This window comes from Brassica napus, chromosome C6 (genome assembly GCF_020379485.1).
Source record: "Brassica napus cultivar Da-Ae chromosome C6, Da-Ae, whole genome shotgun sequence".
In the NCBI taxonomy this organism is placed as follows: domain Eukaryota; kingdom Viridiplantae; phylum Streptophyta; class Magnoliopsida; order Brassicales; family Brassicaceae; genus Brassica; species Brassica napus.
In genome coordinates, this window is record NC_063449.1 from 460,237 (window position 1) to 479,598 (window position 19,362).

The window sequence follows — 19,362 nt, forward strand, 5'->3', positions numbered from 1 at the left end:
TTTCCTTCGTAGTGCTTTGTGAAGTGTTGGCCTTCCGAGATCTATTTCGTGCATTTTTTAGGATGTTTCGTATAGCTCTAGAAGCTTTGTTACGAATTTTTCCTTACATGCCGCGTATTACAGTTTGGTTGTTAGGACTGAGTTTCATTACGAAGAATTTATCATATGATTTCCGACCGTGTGTTATGATATATAGTGTTTTAGACATCTTGTATATATGCTTTTTAATTGGTTTTCAAGTCTTTATCGAGTCTTCCTAGTCCTTTTCGAGTCATTACAGGTCTGGAGTTGCATTGGATGGGAGATGGACCAGCTGGAACAAAAGAGGCAGAAAACAATCCAATCTAGAGGTTTTCACGCGGAACAGTCTGAGTGACTGTTCCTGATAGAGGAGCAGTCTGAGTGACTGTTCCTGATAGCGGAGCAACCCGAGTGCATGTTCCAGCGGCAGAGATTTTTAAGGAAATTACAAGTCAATACGGGATTTGCCCTAATTATCCCATCTTTTTCTCCCAGCCGCCTGTGGCTATGATATATCATATTCTTCTCTTTCTTTTGACATTCTACGCTATTTTTGGAGAAGAAACCAGACCTTAGAGTTGGAGACTTGATATTTTGCTACTTTGTAAAGGGAGAAGGCCATCTCTCTCGATTTATAGAAGAACCCCCTGAACCCTATTACTTTATTTCTGTCATATTTCATGTTGCTTTATATCTATGTCTCTGTGTTTTCTTGCTTCATGGCTGAGTAGACAGCTTGCTTAGTCTAGGGTGTTAGGATGTTAGATCCGTGAGCTTGACATAAATAAGTTATAAATCGATTGTCTTCATTCACTGTTGTTCTTAAGACTTGCATCAAGTTAACAACTTAGTGCCTGATTCTAGGTTTAATCTATTCATCAAAAGTGTTATAGGTTGCTAGACATAACTTGAATGAGCATCATATCCCTAACCAGCGAAAGTAGATCTTAGGGTGTTTTGTGAACCTATCGGACTTGATCTTAATGTTTGTCATCGCATCTCAGTCCAAACGACAGTTTAGGTACTGAGATCGATTGACAAAAGGTGAAGCACCACGGCAGTGGGCTGATCTATCTTAAGTGATCCGAGTTCTAGACTGGACTTTAATCGAACTTGAATAAATGTTTGGCTCACACTTGTTTAACACCCAACAAAACCACCCTAGGCTAGCATTTTAATCATCTGAAATCTTTAATTAATCTTATTATTTGCTTGTTACAAAACCTTAATCTCAAAACCCCATCATTGTTTTAGCTAAGTATTGATCCCATAAAGATAAAGTGTAATCGTTGGTCTCTGTGGATTCGATCCTAAAGTGCTACATCGACATACTATTCGATTGTGGTAGTGTGCACATTAGGTTAATTGGTGTGCGTATACACGTAATATCAATTTGGCGTCGTTTCCGGGGACCATCTTTTTACCTTTATTTTTTGGTTATTTATTTAGTCTAAGACCTCTAACTTGCTCTATCCTTTTTGTTGTAACTAATGTTCCTGGTGCATGATCAGTTGACATACTCAGAGAAACGCCCAAGGAAAATTGATTACACTTACCAACCAGGAGCTAGCAAGGTTAGAAAGAACAAATCGTCAACAACCAAGGCAAACCGACACCACCATGGGTGATCACGCCAATCAAGATGATCTCTCTGCAGCAATGCAACTGATGCAACAGCAGATGATTCAAATGAAGCAGACCATCCAAGCTCAGCAGGATGCTGCTGAACAGGCTGCTCTCGCGCGGCAGGAACAACAGGCGCAGACTGTTCCAATCGGGCAGAGAAACCTTCCTTGCAACATCCCTACTACGCGCTCTGCCATTGTTCCTCCACCCTGCACCAGGCAGGACTTCGAGATCAAGCCTGCTTTGATTGGTTTAGTACAGAGAAAGGTGTTATCTGGTCTCTCTACAGAAATTCCAATGGAGCATATTGAGAGCTTCGAAAAAGTCTGCAGTTTTACTCGTGTGAATGGTGTTCCACCAGACTACATCAGGTGCATGTTATTCCCATTCTCTCTTGATGGAAAAGCTGCATGGTGGTTGAACTCTCTCCCTACCGGCTCTCTCACTTCATGGGAACAGGTCCGATCAGCGTTCCTCAGCCATTTCTATTCTAAGACAAGAACAGCTGCATTGAGGAACAAGATCACCTTCTTCAGAAAGCTCATTGATGAGCCTTTCTGCGATGCATGGGAGCGCTTCAATGACTATCGCAGACAATGTCCTCACCATGGATTTGATGATGATTACCTCCTGGACAATTTCTATGATGGAGTGGACTGGAAATAGCAAGGTGCTCTAAAATCTGCGAGCAATGGAGACTTCATGACTCAAACCACTGATGGAGCGTTTAAGCTGATTGAGAACATGGCTGCTAGCTCAGCTAATAAGAAAGAGGAGAGTGATTGCTCCAAGAAAGGGAACAGTTCCGACACCCAGAAAATAGATGAGCCTTTCTGCGATGCATGGGAGCGCTTCAATGACTATCGCAGACAATGTCCTCACCATGGATTTGATGATGATTACCTCCTGGACAATTTCTATGATGGAGTGGACTGGAAATAGCAAGGTGCTCTAAAATCTGCGAGCAATGGAGACTTCATGACTCAAACCACTCTTGGAGCGTTTAAGCTGATTGAGAACATGGCTGCTAGCTCAGCTAATAAGAAAGAGGAGAGTGATTGCTCCAAGAAAGGGAACAGTTCCGACACCCAGAAAATAGATGAGCTGACTGCCAAGGTTGATCAGCTACTGAAAAACAACCAAGGGCACGTCTTTAGCATGGAGCAAGCTACGGCCGGGCAGATTCAGAGCCATAACCAGTAACAACCGCAGAGCAATCAGCAAGTTGTTCCAGCTACCGGGAACAGTCAATCAGATGAGCTGAAGGGTCTGAGTATGATGATGCAACAGTTGTTGCAGGGTCAGCTGGTTCAGGCCAAGGCGTTGAATCAGGTAACCACGGAAATGGACACCAGGATGGGCAACATGTTCACTAAGCTGAATAACAAGTATGACACTCTTGCGATCCACATAAGAAAGATCAATGTTCAGCTTGCTCAAACAACTGAGAATGTCAAAAGGCAACAAGAGACGCTCCCTGGAAAAACTGATAAAAATCCTAGGACTGAGCACTGTAATGCAATAGAGCAGCCGTTCGCTGAGACTGTTCTAGGTGCAGAAGAGAACACAGAGCAGTCTGCTAGCTCTGTAGTAACTGCTCCCGACGAATCTGCTGAGACTCCACCATCTCGATTCTATGTTCCCAAGGTTCCCTATCCAATTCCACCTAGACATTTGATGAATCCCATTAGTGAAGAGCAGCTGAAAGATTTTAACAAGAAGGTGAGAAGGCTTCCTAAAGAACTTGCATTCGAAGATGCTCTGCAGATTCGTCCATTGCTCAAGTTCTTTAAAAACTGTAGAGAGACTCAAAAAGAGATCAAGGTCCTCTATACCAAAGCACTGTCTACACCAGCACTGAAGGTATTGCCTAAGGTTGATGATCCTGGAATATTTGTTTTCCCATGTTCCATCGCAGGAACAACCTTCAAGGATGCTCTTTTGTGACTCTGGTTCTTGTGTGAATCTCGTCTCAAAGGCTATTGTAGACGATTTGGGTATTGATGATGTTGAGCATTCTCAGCTGACCCTAACCTTTGCAAACCCTTCCAGAGCAGTCCCATATGAAACCATCTGCAGCCTTCATGTTCAAGTAGGAGAATGCGTTGTTCCTGCTGAGTACCAAGTTGTTGAGATGAACAAGGATCATGAGATGCCTTTGATATTTAGAAGGACATTCATGGCTACTGTTGGAGAAACCATCGATATGCCCAACAAGAGAGTCTGCTTCTCCAACATCACCAAGAAAGTTTTCTACAAGGTTGTACCCACCAGATCTTCCTCATCACACGCCTCTTGCATCTCAGTGTTTGATGTAGAAAAGCTGAAGGTTGTTCCAGAGAAGGAGCATGGTGATAAGGGTGAGAGCAGGTTGTTCTCTGATGAAGATCCTAGAACTGATCCTACTAAATTCAGAGGGAATTCAAGGGTGAAACAGAAAGTCCAGAAGAAAAGGGTCAATGGAGATCCTACGATGACTTTGATACCTCTCAAGTGTGATGAGAACTCCATTGAGTATAAGGTGAAGTGCAAGGGTACCTCCAAACCGTTCTCTAAAGTCAGAGCCTTTCTCACACATGAGCTGAAGGAGAAAGGGGAAGCTGCTGTGAAAGGGTTGTTGAACAGGGTTTTGAAGCTGAACATGTCTGATTGTGGAGCTTGTTTTGGAACAGGCCCTCCTGCTCAACCAGACTGATCCCAGTCACCAAGTCAAGCTAATGACTTAAACCAAGTGCTTGGTGGGAGGCAACCCACTGGTAAGTGTACATATAAGTTCGTTTTGTTTTTGTTTACTTATTTTTTTTGTTTTAGTTTATTGAGTCTCAGGTCAAAAAGCAGAAAAATTCGATATACTTCAATAATTCTGGGTTGAAGAAATGGAACAACCTGCCCCATGAAAAGAGCGGTTGTTCCAGGCGACCATGTGACGATAGAACACCCAGAATTTTCATGGAGTGCCCGCTCCACTCAAGTAAGTATCTCAACCAAAAAAAAAATGTTTATTCTTGTTTTCACCTTCACTCTGATTTATTTTCATACCAGGGACGTTGTGAAGTAAGTCTGGGGGAGGGTTCTCGTCGTTCACTAACTAGTTTCTTTCTTTTGGGTCAATTTGAGTCAGTTTTTAAGATTGAGTCAGTCAAAAATTTGTGGGAATTAGGACCTTATTCCGTGTTGATCACTAACCACCTCGTGCTTTAGTTATCTTATTCAGTGACCTTAGCAGTGGCGAAAGACACACATGTGGACCTGGAACACCCTGACATATCTCACTTGATTCTCCAGAAGTTCTCAGCCGATCATGTTACACTGGGTAGACTTAACTCAACCTAACTTGAACCTAATCTTGACTGAAATTCTTCTTGTTATGGGCATTAGATCAGGGAAACGAGAACACACTCTGGACTTCTTATCCTTTTTATCCATCTTGCTGATCCTGAGTGGCTAGCTCATCTTTAGCTATTTCCCACCCTGCACCTTAGCCTTTATTCCACCTTCATGCATTTGTTTTTCAGTGTCATATGTGCAGATATGTCCAAAAAGGTCGGAGAGGAAAGGATCAACGCAGCCTGCTACTCGTTACTGCTGCAGAAATTCAGTCAGAAAGGAGAACAAGCATATTAAGGGAGCAACCGCTCCATTACCAATGAACTGCGCAAGAGCAGGGGTGGAGAACCAGAATGGTCACGAAATCAGAACCACCAGTGGCATTCAGAACGATCATGTATTACCTCCTTCTTCGTCACATCACCATATCAGTCTTCAAAAAAAAAAAAGGAAAAACAAAAAAAGAAACGAAAAAACGAGAATAATGTGATGGAGAAGGGGAAGAAAGAAAAGAAACATGGAGCCACTGGAAAGGTCGAGCAAGAAGTTGGTACCAAGTATTGGAGAGTATGTAGAGGAAAGTGGAAAGCAGAACAATCAGTCGCATGTTCCGTCATCAGAACAGTCGCAACAGATATAGCAAAAACGAGTAGAGGCTGTGGACATCAATGGATCTATCTTCTCTATCCATTTTGTGCGATATCCTTCATCCTCTACAATGAAATGGTAGCCCCTAAACACTCTTAAATGAATGTAGTGTTCTTTTTTCAGGTTTTAGATGTAGAGTATGGAGTCGATGTTTGAACAGCAGTCAGTGGGGTTCCGGTAAGGGTGTGTTGTCCTAGTTTTACTGCTTGTATGGTTCAGAGATTCGTGGTTAAAGCATGGTTTCTAGAATAGGAGAGTTCCCACACTTTCAAACCTTTCTCCCTGTTCTTGATAGTTGACATTGTTTGAGGACAAACAAGGATCTAACTCTGGGGGAATTGATATATGGTGTTTTAGACATCTTGTATATATGCTTTTTAATTGGTTTTCAAGTCTTTATCGAGTCTTCCTAGTCCTTTTCGAGTCATTACAGGTCTGGAGTTACATTAGATGGGAGATGGACCAGCTGGAACAAAAGAGGCAGAAAACAATGCAATCTGGAGATTTTCACGCGGAACAGTCTGAGTGACTGTTCCTGATAGCAGAGCAGTCTGAGTGACTGTTCTTGATAGCGGAGCAACCCGGGTGCATGTTCCAGCGGCAGAGATTTTTAAGTAAATTACAAGTCAATACGGGATTTGCCCTAATTATCCCATCTTTTTCTCCCAGCCGCATGTGGCTTTGATATATCATATTCTTTTCTTTCTTTTGACATTCTACGCTATTTTTGGAGAAGAAACCAGACCTTAGAGTTGGAGACTTGAGATTTTGCTACTTTGTAAAAGGAGAAGGCCATCTCTCTCGATTTAGAGAAGAACCCCCTGAACCCTATTACTTTATTTCAGTCATATTTCATGTTGCTTTATATCTCTGTCTCTGTGTTTTCTTGCTTCATGGCTGAGTAGTCAGCTTGCTTAGTCTAAGGTGTTAGGGTGTTAGATCCGTGAGCTTGACATAAATATGTTATAAATCGATTGTCTTCATTCACTGTTGTTCTTAAGGCTTGCATCAAATTAACAAATTAGTGCCTGATTCTAGGTTTAATCTATTCATCAAAAGTGTTATAGGTTGCTAGACATAACTTGAATGAGCATCATATCCCTAACCAGCGAAAGTAGATCTTACGGTGTTTTGTGAACCTATCGGACTTGATCTTAATGTTTGTCATCCCATCTCAGTCCAAACGACAGTTTAGGTACTGAGATCGATTGACAAAAGGTGAAGCACCACGACAGTGGGCTGATCTATCTTAAGTGATCCGAGTTCTAGACTTGTCTTTAATCGAACTTGAATAATTGTTTGGCTCACACTTGTTTAACACCCGACCAAACCACCTTAGGCTAGCATTTTAATCATCTGAAATCTTTGATTAATCTTATTACTTGCTTGTTACGAAACCTTAACCTCAAAACCCCATCATTGTTTTAGCTAAGTATTGATCCCATAAAGATAAAGTGTAATTGTTTGTCTCTGTGGATTCGATTCTAATGTGCTACATCGACATACCATTCGATTGTGGTAGTGTGCACATTAGGTTAATTGGTGTGCGTATACACGTAATATCAGGTTATACGATAATTATTCTCTTAACAGTCACACGACGTTTTTAGACAAATCGTAGATTGTCGTTTAGCTGTTAAGTAATGGAGTGATGGTTTCTCAAATAGTTTGGCTTGGCGTGAAGGATGTGTTCACTCAGATAGCCAAGGATGTTGTAGGTTAACGATTAGACCATGGTACTTAAAGGGGATGGCAAATATTGGTTTGGACCTTTAGTGGAAGGCGTAATTGACCGAGGGCCGAAGAGGGCTTGTCGAGATTGATAGGCCAATTTTGCCGGGGTTATCCGTTCTAATATGGCCGATAGTCGTAGAAAACGATTACCCATTTTTGGTTTCAATTATACGACAAATATTTCGTATAGTGTGAATTATAGTCTTATGAAAATCGAGTCTTTTTTGTCTGAGGAAGACGAAGCCCAAGGACAGGCTTTCTGTACGCATGATTACGACAAGAAATGATGTATAGTCTTTGAGATTATGTTCATGATAGTCTAGATATGTTGCTAGCGTTTAGACGAATTTTAGATTGTTGTTTGCCTATTTGGGACGATTTGATTTGACGAAATCGTTTTCTTGAAGATTTGCAAAAGTTTTTGAAGTTGGGGAGTATACGAGTATAGTATATGTACCTACTCCCCTTTCTTTTTTCTTATTTTTTACGAAAGAAAACGGTTGAACCGATACTTTGAAGGGTTGTGTACGTTTCTTCTTCTGAGGTTTGGAATGATTGATAATCCGGGATGATTTAAAGACGACGCTTGGACTGTGATTTGGTTGTTTCCACGTTGATGACCTGGAATATGTCTGTTCCGAGAAAATTCCTAGAAACGAATCGGTTTTAAGACGACGTTCATGTCTCTAGTTTTTTCTCTCTTTAGGAAGCGAGCGTGATCTAACTGACTAGATAACAACGAGATTTGGTCTAGAAGGTTAGAGAACAGCTTAAAACCCGCTCGTTAAAGCTTGCTAGAAGAACCATCGATCGACGCTACTATCATTGTATCGATCGACTGTTCGAAAGGTGTATCGAACGATGTGCATAAAGTCACATCGATCGACTCTTTCTCGTGACGACAGTTGAGATTCGAGATCTAGTAAAGAAAACCTATCTGGTTTACCATTGTTTGTATTCAAAAACCATCAAACCCTTTAGTCTAAACTAAGTTGCATGCTTTTCATACCTGAGAATTTGTCTAAGTCTAGCTGTTTTCCCATCCTTAAAACAACTTCAGCTTAAACCGCCGAACAATTACCTTGTTCGGTTCATCATTTACTGCTTTTAAACAAATAAACCTCTTAGTTTATCTTTATTTCTAATCCCTTAGATCGGTTGAGTAATCTTAGAGTCCTTGTGGATTTGATCCCTAAGTACTACATCTGAACCTCTTATTTGAGAGAGTAATTCATTTCTTAGGGTAATTTGAGTGATATCAAATTTGGCGCCGTTGCCGGGGACTCTTTCTTATTACCATTAGATTTAATTTTGAATTTAGTACAGACTTGTTACGAAAAACTTGCCAAGTTTTCTTTCTTTCTTTGTCTACACAGACACTAAGAATGGAGAACATAGAACTCGGCCGAGCATCGATCGACAAAGATGTAATGTTGTCGAGCGACGTGGAGACCGAAGAATCGACTAACACGGAGCTCCCGACATCGATCGACAGCGCCCAGCTGGAAGCATGTAAATCTTCTCTTACCGAGCTTATTAATGAAGAAGTAGTCCAAACTGAACCAATAGGTCAATTGACCAATGAAACTAGCCAAACTAAACAGGGGACTGAAATCCATGTTAAGATAAATTCCACCTTGATGAAAGGTGAAGAGATAAAATTCCCTTTGCAAGACTACCAGGGTACCTGAAGGGATTCTAGAAGACGTTCCCGTGAAAATTAATAATTGCTTCGTGCCTACGGATTTTGTTGTGTTAAAATACAGACAGGAACCAAAAGACCCCCTCATTCTGGGTCGGCCATTCCTAGCTACGGCTGGAGCGATCATTGATGTGAAAGAAGGACGTATAAATTTGAACATCGGGGACATCTCGATGATCTTTGATATGGAAAAGCTAATTAAGGGACCCTTGAAAGATGACCAAGCCTTCTATGTGGAAGAAGTTTCTGAGCTGGAAAAGGAATCTTTCGTAGACATGTTCTCAGACGACCCCTTAGAAAATGCTCTTACCCATGTAGAAAGGGAGATCTTCAGCATAGATAACAGAATAGACGATTACGTGCGACTGATGGATGCAAGTATCGAGGTTGCAAACATCGAAGAGGATGATGACTCAGACATTATCGTCGATCGATACCTCAGAGAGGCCGTTGATCGACAACCATCTTAATTATCTAATTGGTCTAAAGACAAGGCACCAAAAGTTGAATTAAAACCCCTCCCCAGTGGTCTTAAATATGCATTTCTTTATGACCAATCGTATCCCGTTATTGTCAATGCCAATCTCACTAGCGGAGAACTTGCGTTATTATTAAATAAACTACGCAAGTACAGGAAAGCAATCAGGTATTCTCTCGATGAAATTCCTGGTATTTCTCCTGATCTTTGCATGCACCGTATTCATTTGGAAGACAACGCAAGAACGTTGGTAGAACAGTAAAGGAGATTAAACCCGAATCTAAAAGAAGTAGTCAAAAAGGAAATCATTAAACTCCTAGATAACGGAGTTATCTATCCTATTTCGGATAGTAAATGGGTAAGCCCTGTACATCTTGTACCCAAAAAGGGAGGTATTACAGTAGTGAAGAACGAAAATGATGAACTCATCCCATCCCAAACCGTTACTGGACATAGGATGTGTATCGACTATAGGAAATTAAATGCCGCTACTAGGAAAGATCACTTTCCCCTGCCCTTTATTGATCAAATGCTGGAGCGTTTAGCCAATCACCAGTATTACTGTTTTCTTGATGGATATTTCAGATTCATTCAAATTCCAATACATCCGGATTATCAAAAAAAGACGACCTTTACATGCCCCTATGGAACATTTGTGTATTGCAGAATGCCATTTGGTCTTTGTAATGCTCCCGCCACTTTCCAATGTTGCATGATGTCAATCTTTACAGACATGATCGAGGACTTTATGGAAGCCTTTATGGATGACTTTTCAGTCCACGGATCGTATTTTAAGAGTTGTCTCGATAATTTATGCAAGGTATTGGAAAGATGCGAAGAAAATAACTTTTTCCTAAATTAGGAAAAATTCTATTTTATGGTTAACGATGGCATCATATTAGCACATAAGGTTTCCGCCGCTGGTATAGAGGTAGATAGAGCTAAAATCGAGGTGATGACTGGTCTACCAGCACCCAATAATGTAAAAGACGTGCGAAGTTTTCTCAGACACGCCGGATTTTATAGGTGTTTTATACAAGACTTTAGTAAAATTGCTCGACCCCTAAATAACCTCTTGTGCAAGGAAGTGAAGTTCGACTTTACCCCAGAATGCATGAAAGCTTTCGATGATTTAAAAAAATCCCTTATAACTGCCCCCGTCGTTCAAGCCCCCGACTGGAATCTCCCTTTTGAGATCATGTGCGATGCGAGTGACTTTGCGATAGGAGCAGTTTTGGGCCAAAGAAAAGATAAAAAGCTGCATGCTATCTACTATGCCAGTCGTACGCTTGATGAAGCGCAACGGAATTATGCAACAACAGAAAAAGAACTACTCGCCGTAGTTTATGCATTTGAAAAATTGCGTCAATATTTAATTGGCACACATGTGATAGTTCACACTGACCACGCTGCCATTAAATGCAAAAGAAAGATGCAAAACCTCGACTCATACGCTGGATTTTACTACTCCAAGAGTTTGACATTGAAATTAAAGATAAACGAGGAGTAGATAATGGAGTCGCTGACCATCTTTCTCGAATCAGAATAGAGGATAACGTCCCAATAGACGACTTCTTCCCAACAGAGAATGTTGCACACATAGGCACATCTTTCGTAGGTCAAATATCTCTCACTTCCGATGAGACATCGATCGATGCGAAAGAAAACATATCGATCGATCCAAGTAGTGATACATCGATCGATAACGACAGTATCGCAACGCCTCGATTCCTTAGTAACCACATTCACAGGCACCTCGTCTATAAAAATAAATATGGACATAACGGTTAACGTTGCGGGTGATAAGATAAATCTCACACCTGATGAAGAATCGCACCGATGCGTATCCGAAGCTGAAATTCCGGACATTATATACCAATGTCATGGATCTGACTATGCAGGACATTTTGCCACCTACAAAACGGTTTCGAAAATCCTTCAAGCAGGATTCTGGTGGCCAACGAATTTTGGCAATGTCCATGCATTTATAACACAATGTGACAGATGCCAAAGACGAAGAAAAATCAGCACAAGACACGAAATGGAACAGAAGTTCATTCTGGAAGTAGAAGTCTTTGATTGCTGGGGGATAGATTTCATGGGTCCTTTCCCATCCTCATAAAGAAACAAGTATATACTAGTCGTTGTAGACTACGTATCCAAATGGGTTGAAGCAGTAGCTTCCCCAACTAATGACGCATCTATTGTTATTAAGCTTTTCAAAAGCATAATCTTTCCATGGTTTGGAGTTCCTAGAATAGTCATCAGTGACGGTGGAACCCATTTTATCAATAAGGTCTTTGATGGATTGCTTAAAAAGAACGGTGTTCAACATAGAGTAGCTACGCCCTACCACCCACAAACCAGCGGACAAGTAGAAGTCTCTAATCGGAAAATCCAAGAAATTCTAGAGAAAACTGTAAGAATTTCCAGAAGGGATTGGTCTATGAAACTAGATAATGCACTTTGGGCCTACAAGACCGCTAATAAAACACCATTGGGAACAACACCATTCCACCTCCTTTATGGTAAATCCTGTCATTTACCAGTTGAATTGGAGCATAAAGCAGCTTGGGCTGTCAAACTGCTAAATTTTGATATAAAGCCTGCTGCTGAAAAGAGACTCATCCAGCTTAACGAGCTTGATGAAATCAGACATTTAGCCTATGAGAATTCGAAACTCTATAAAGGAAGGACTAAACCGTACGATGATAAGAAAATCTTATCCCGACACGTTGAAACGGATGATCAAGTCCTTCTTTATAACTCTCGGCTAACGTTATTTCCTGGAAAGCTTAGATCTCGTTGGTCTGGACCATTCACAATAACAGACGTAAAACCCTCCGGAGCCATAACTCTAAAAAGTGAAAAAGAGGACGAGTTTACAGTGAACGGCCAACGAGTGAAGGTTAAGGTTAGTCTGGATTCTATTAAAAATATTCAGCTCATCAGATCGGGAGCGGAAAAATATTCGGGATTGATCGCGGGTTGAAAATTCACCAGAAGGGCCGAAATCGCGTAAATCGACCGAGAAGCTCAAGGTGGCTTGATCTAAGGGATCAGGACGTGGTGTCAACCATTTAACCTGCTGAGTGTCAACACAAGAAGGAGGTGTAGACGTGCATGAAGCAGTTCCATGCTGCTTGACACACAGAAGCACGAGGTGTCGCAATACCTGCGATCTGCGCATGCTAACCGACATGCAGAGGCCCGTGTGTCGCGATGCATGAACACCAGACATGCTGAAGGGCAAGTGGACGTGGAGGTGTCTTCTGGCATGGCTAGAGAGCATGCAACAGGGAATGTGGACGCCCATGTGTCGCCACGCATGCGACCAGAAGCATGTAGGACGACACACAAGTGATCGGGTGGCTCATTCTTATTGGCCGGCAACTTCTATATATACCCAGCTACCCTGGTTCATTTTTACTCATTCAGACACACAAAGGACACTCCAAAACTTAGCTTAGAGAGAAAAAGAGAAAGAAGTGAGGTGATTTAGAAGTATAGACATTTTTGAAGACCGATAAACTGTCGGGAAAATTCCGAAGGACGTCGAGAAGTGAAAGAAGGTTCTTTCCGAGTTCTGATCAGTCCAGACCAGTTCATTCAAGACATTGAGGTTGGGTTTTGGGATTAAACATCACGGTAACAAGATGAAGATTTGGAGGGGATAAAAGGTTTTGGTCAACATCCGGAATCAAAAGAGTCGAGACACATCGCTTAATCACTGTGAGTCACGGTTAATTGTTTGTTAACGATTTTTTAATGCAGGTTCCTGAAATTGGAAACGGCTTCCGAGCTAGGATAGCCGGACCGGTCTAGGTGTCAGTTTGTGGATCTGAGGCTTTAGACGATGTCTTGGCTAAGTGGATAGCAAGACTAGTCTAAGCACCCGGATTATTGTGATTGTGTGTTTATCATATGTTGTTATAGTGTGTACCTCGTGTTGGTACTGTTGTGTGAGAACCTTGTGGTGATTCTAGTAGTAGGTCATTGCTTCCTCAAATGGTACCACTAAGCCGGTCGTGGTCCGGAAAGTAGTGGGCTCGGTTTAACTTGGCTTGATCACCAAGGCCGAGAGTCACATGTGGATGTGACAGCCCCCGGCGAGTCCGATAGAGGACCGGGGCACGGCGATTCCGATTGAGGACCGTGACCGGGCGATTCCCGAGCCCCTACGCCTGTGTTGTGTAATAGTGAAGGGATTTCCGGTGTCCCTTATGTGGAGGAAGAATGATTTTGTTGGGCCCTAGGAGTATATATATATATATATATATGGTTGACACTCATAAAGAGTATTTGATTTATTATGGTTTAATGGTTTATTGCTTAAATCTGTCATGCTTTTTGATCTTGAATATTGATTGTTGAACTACCCGTCTTGCTTGTGTTTGGGGTGGGGTTTAGAATGGTGGGTAGTTGTATATGCTAGATAGGGAACCCTTGATCACTGAGTGAAACTAGTTCACTCACTCCTCACATTATTTTACAGGTGACCAGTAGAAAGGACCATAGCGCGCGGAACTGTAGGAGCTGGTGTAGATTGGACATCTTTTGCTAAAGACTCGTTTTCAAGATATATGAATGTATGTTTTACTTTCGGTTGCGTCCATGGACCATATGTATAATATTTTGGGCTTGTGAACTTCATGTTTATATATATGAAATAAAGTATTTTTTATATTCGTGACGTGTTGAATCTGATATTAGGTTAGTCAAACCTAACACAACTCTATGAATTGGTACGGGTTGCAAAGCCTTAGGCCGAAGATTAGGGGAAACGAGTTTTGAATGGATATTTTGGGTTACAGAATTATGTTTGTGACTTGGAAAGTCTATTCTCAACCCGTCGTAACACTTTCGGACTTGGTAGAGGAAGGTCGTTCGGGCATGTTCTTGTTTGATTGTTGCCCGGCTGACTGACCGATGTCTAAAACAGTTCGGGGATGTTACATGCATGATCCAAGTCAAGTCTGGCATGATCCTTGTCAAGTCTGGCATGATACAAGTCAAGTCTGGTTCGATCCAAGTCAAGTCTGGCTCGACCGTGGGTCTTAGAATGTCGAGTTGGTCGGGGAAGACGAGCTTCAGTACGGAGAAATCGGTAGTCTGGTCGTGGTTAGAGCCGAAGCTCTAATCGGGACATACGCGGGACGGCTCGGTCAGTGTGTCCAGTACGGTCGGATGAACGAACCTTGGTCAAATTGTTCAGAACATCCTGGTCTCCGTGCTGGTTGGATCCAAAGGACTGATCCACGAACCGGTGCACATCAGCGTGGGTTTTTACTCTTGGCCTTCGCCGTTAAGGTTACCACCTGTTTTGCGAGAGGGGCCACGAGCTTTCCTTGTTCGTCCGACTTTTTCTGAGCGGAGGCGAACATTTCTTTCATCTGGTCCAGTATCACGGCGTTCGAAGTGACCGTGGATACGTTTCCAGCTGGAGTTCTTTCAGCGTTGGCATCGACGGAAGTCCCGTCGTGCGTTTGCTTGTATTTGTCAGCGTCGATCGTCATACCTGACTGAGTGTGCGCGGTTGCGTGAGAGATAGATCTGTACCCCCCCCCTCCTTCTAGCACCAAACTGTGGGAACCGGAATTCACACCGTCGAGATAGATCTGTACCCCCCCCCCCCTCCTTCTAGCCTTCCCTAAAGGTCCCGGTTATCTGCTGGGCCACGCACAACACAATCAATATGAAAGAGTCGAAAGTAATAAATCGTAAAAGAGCGAAAAAAAAGAACAAAGAGGTCTTATTTCCGAATACGCGTTTGAGCGTGAAAAACATGTAAGATCCTAGGCCACGAGAGCTGTCGGTACGTTCGCTAGTCTAGCCACCTAAGTTCTAACCTAGTCGAGTCGCAGCTCGATAGTAAATACGGAAAAATTCCTAAATTGCTCTAAGTATTAAGTTTGCTCTGAGAAAGCTCCCTCCTGCTCATCGCCTTAAGTCCTCCTTATATACTCTCTCTAGGTCGGTTTACGCCTTTTCCTGGGCCGGATTCGACGCGAGATGGGCTTTTCTATTTTTCGTCACCCTTCATGATTATCTTCGGAAACTTGACATTTATCTTTTCCTGCAAAATAAAAAATAGACCGTCATATCAGCCTTTGGCTCAATCCAGTTCTAAAATCGTAAGTGGGCCGGTTAGCCGCGGTTCAGGCCCGTTTTGGGCCGTTTTGGGACTTCGACGTTTTTACGATTTTTCCTAAGAAACAGCCATTGGTTTTTCCGAAAGGATTCCAATTCCCCGTATAGTTAAGGCAACTGGTGTTCAAGCTAACCATAGTCGTTTTATACGGCAGGCAGTAATCCGTTTCGACGACCAAGTTTTTATAACTTTTCCCGAAGTCTTCCTTTGATAATCCTAAACGAGACGAAACATGGGTATTGCGTCCAAGGGCCCGAGGATTGTGTTACGGTAACTTAGACGAGGATGCACGGTTTCGGGACAGGAGGTCAGTCCTAGCCCATGGGCGAGGTGACCTCGGTGCGGATCATCCTCGCCCACGGGCGAGGTGACCTCGGTGCGGATCGTCCTCGCCCACGGGCGAGGTGACCTCGGCGCGGGTCGTCCTCGCCCATGGGCGAGGTGACCTCGGCGCTGGTCGCCCTCGCCCATGGGCGAGGTGACCTCAGTGTGGGTCATCCTTGCCCATGGGCGAGGTGACCTCGGTGCGGGTCTTTCTCACCCATGTGAGAGGTGACCTCGGTGTGGTTCGTCCTCGTCCATGGGCAAGGTGACCCGTGTTGAGACGGTCCTCGCCCTAGGGCGAAGTGGTCGGTCCTTACTTACGATTGAGACCTCATCCAGACTGATCCTCTTCTCGACGTTTCTCGGTTCGCATCCGCGAAAAACTGTCTTTTACTTGATTAACCGTTTTCCAGAAATGTCTAATTTTGAAGGATAGATCAAGAGTTGGTTTTCCGGAAACTTTCAGGCATTGATTCCGTCGTGACCGGTTTTGACCCCAACACGTGTAGAACTCAATGCAAATAGAAATTGGTTTCCTTTTGCATGTTCTGAATTCAGGGTAATTGAATTGGAGAAACGTAAAAACGTGAAACACACAAGTACACATGAAACCAACCACATACAAATATAAAATTCTCAAAAAAACATTGATCAACTAAAAAAATTGAATAGATAAGAAATTGGGAAACTACGATTTCTAAACAAAATTGAATACATAAAAAATAGACAAACTACAATTTGTTCTCAAATGAACCATATGGATATTTTAATAATAATAAAAAAAAAATACAGAACATAGTGAATAACTTTAACTATATATTTCTATAGGTAGTGGTGGAGAGCATCAGCATTCGACAGCGATACCACCGACAATTAGTGAAAATGAGTTCAGTGCAGAAGAACGGATACCACTGACAATTAGTGAGAATGAGTTTGGTGGCCTCGGCGGAAGAGTGCTGACAGCACAAATTTCTGAAAAAGGCATAGATCTGGAAAAAAAAAATAAGGAAGGAGAAACAAGAGGAAAGAAGAGTTACCATGAGTTTACAGAAACGACACTTCTAAAGCAACGAAGGGGGAGACAAGAAACAAAAACAATGTAATGAAATACAGGATAAAAAAAAACTTGAATCAGAAAAAGAGTAAAAAAAGAGACCAAAAGGCAAAAAGAGAAAGAATAAGAAAGATATAAGAAAAAGATATCTGTCACTTGGGTTCCAAAAATATAAAATATTTGTGATTTGGTAAATTTTCCCAGATAATGAAAAAACACATCCCATTGAGTTAATTTCCACAACATCTTGATAACGAGAAGTCCATTCCATTGGGTTAATTTCCCCACCATCTTGATAATGAAAAGCCCATACATAATATAAAATAAAATATTGCAATATGCCCAAATTTGGAATGTTTAAACCGCAGAATAACAAAAAAAAAAACTTTAAATTAATAATCACTCTGATGAAAAATTTAAATAGGAAAACATATATAGATTTAATATTCGATATATATCAGCCGCACAGGGTGCGAGCATATGACACTTAAGTTTCAGCACAGTTTCTGAAAACTTGGACAGAACTAGACAACATAGAGGAGAAGAAGCAGGAGTCTTTGTTTAATTGCAGTTGTACACGGGACTTGGACTTTTATTCTCCCCATCAGACCTCCGATACTGAGGGTATGACTGGTTTCTCCGCTACCACACGCAAACACAGTTTTTGCGGTTGTTGGCGTTTTGCAACAATCACTCAAACCGCTTCAAACCGCTCTAAATCTCATAAATTCAAAAGCTGGTTCCAGCGTTCGCGGTTGCGAACGGTTGTGAAAGGATAAAAAAAATTATTTTTTTTTAAACAATATAAATACAAAAATAAAATATTCAATAAAAATTTTAAATTGAAATTATAAAAATACTAAAATATATCTATTATATTTTAGGTAATATTATAAAATTTTACAATAAAAATATTTTCTATAATTTTTAAAAATTTAAAACTAGAACTTTCTAAATATAATTTTTATATTTATTATAATATTATGATTTTAATATTCTTGTAGTTATAAAATGTAAATATTGTTAATTTATTATTTAACCGCTGTTGTATTTAGTAGTTAACCAGTCATAAGTATCCCGCAAATACAACAATTTCTAACCGCAGAACCCGTCGTACAAATCTCTTAAAACCGCTAGAAACTACAACCACCCGCATCCGCAAACTCCTGCAACCGCAGCCGTTGTTTTGAACCACAACCGTTGCGTTTGAACCAGTCATGCCTAATTGTTGGGATTCCTTGTGTCTGGTCCAATATTTATTGTTTGATTAGTATGCTAAAATGACTTGTACAGTACTCTACCGAACCAAAATTTAAAAATCCTTGAGGCTAGAAGAAAAAAAGTTTAAGTTTACGCTTATGGCTTACATTGTCATATACGAAGAATCTATTCATCCAAAAGCCTCTCCTGTTCTACACTCCCCCATTTTTCGTCAAAGCAGTTAAAACACTAACTACATGACCTTTATGCCTTAGGATGGCCAACCGATTCAAGAAATCCAGGATATTGGCAAACAACATATTTTCAGATCATTACCGCAGTAAGCTCTACTGTTTTCTATTTTGGGGGTTATGGAACTTTTAGCTTTTATGACACAGAGTCCAGAATATGTTACAGAAAATCCTACTAAAGGCCAAACAATAAAACAAAACAAAAACTCTTAGACCATTGTCAATGGTTCACTCTATTTTTTTACTCTAAAATAGAGTAACTCTATAATAGAGTTGAATTATACTCCAATGGTACTCTATTTTAGAGTGGAAAATTGAGCGATGAACAAAAAAATACAACTTACTCTATATACAGAGTAAAACTCATTTTTACTCTATTATAGAGTAGTAAAAAGAATATTATTGGAGCACTTTTATTTTAAACTCTATTTTACAGTGAAAAATAAAGTGGGTTTGGAGATGCCCTTAGTCACTGATGAAGCCATGAGAAACATAAGTATCTCTTAACCACTAATGAAGTTTTTTTTGAACTTATCATCCATTTCTTGTAAACTAGAGAGAAGATACATTCACAAAGAAGTTGTAGCTTTCTGATCTCAACTGTTCAAAGAAGAGGAATGTTACCTGAGTTATCAAAAGCCTTTAAACAATCTCAAGTAGTTGCTCCTTTGACGGATTAGGAAGTGCATCCACATTCCAACCACTAATGAAGTTCATTCCTGATGATAGGAATTTCAAGGCTCCTAATCAAATGTTGTAGAATAAAAGATGTCAAACCAGTTCGAAGTGATTCTAAAGCAAAGGGAATGCAAGACCATGCTTAATCTAAGTGCTATCAATTGGTGA

General features: G+C 41.2%; 1 protein-coding gene, 1 non-coding gene and 1 pseudogene across 2 annotated transcripts; 1 reads left to right on the forward strand and 2 right to left on the reverse strand.

Annotated features, from left to right (window-relative positions):
- Positions 1–2,154: 2,154 nt before the first annotated feature.
- LOC125589422 lies at positions 2,155–2,261 on the reverse strand. Its single transcript, XR_007325615.1, has one exon. It is a non-coding gene; the product is annotated as a small nucleolar RNA R71 (small nucleolar RNA).
- Positions 2,262–2,455: 194 nt separating this feature from the next.
- Positions 2,456–2,537, reverse strand: LOC125589428 (annotated as a pseudogene).
- A 9,445-nt stretch (positions 2,538–11,982) lies between these two features.
- Positions 11,983–13,361, forward strand: LOC106423146. Its single transcript, XM_013863927.1, has 2 exons — positions 11,983–12,450; positions 13,311–13,361. The coding sequence occupies exons 1-2, from the start codon at positions 11,983–11,985 to the stop codon at positions 13,359–13,361; spliced, it is 519 nt and encodes a 172-aa protein (XP_013719381.1).
- Positions 13,362–19,362: the final 6,001 nt, after the last annotated feature.

Excerpts from the sequence above, each read along its gene's own strand:
- LOC106423146 (XM_013863927.1), top strand. The coding sequence starts at position 11,983 with ATGAAACTAGATAATGCACTTTGGGCCTACAAGACCGCTAATAAAACA. Across the intron at positions 12,451-13,310 it reads GCCAACGAGTGAAGGTTAAG|GTTCCTGAAATTGGAAACGG; the intron begins GTTAGTCTGGAT and ends TTTTTAATGCAG.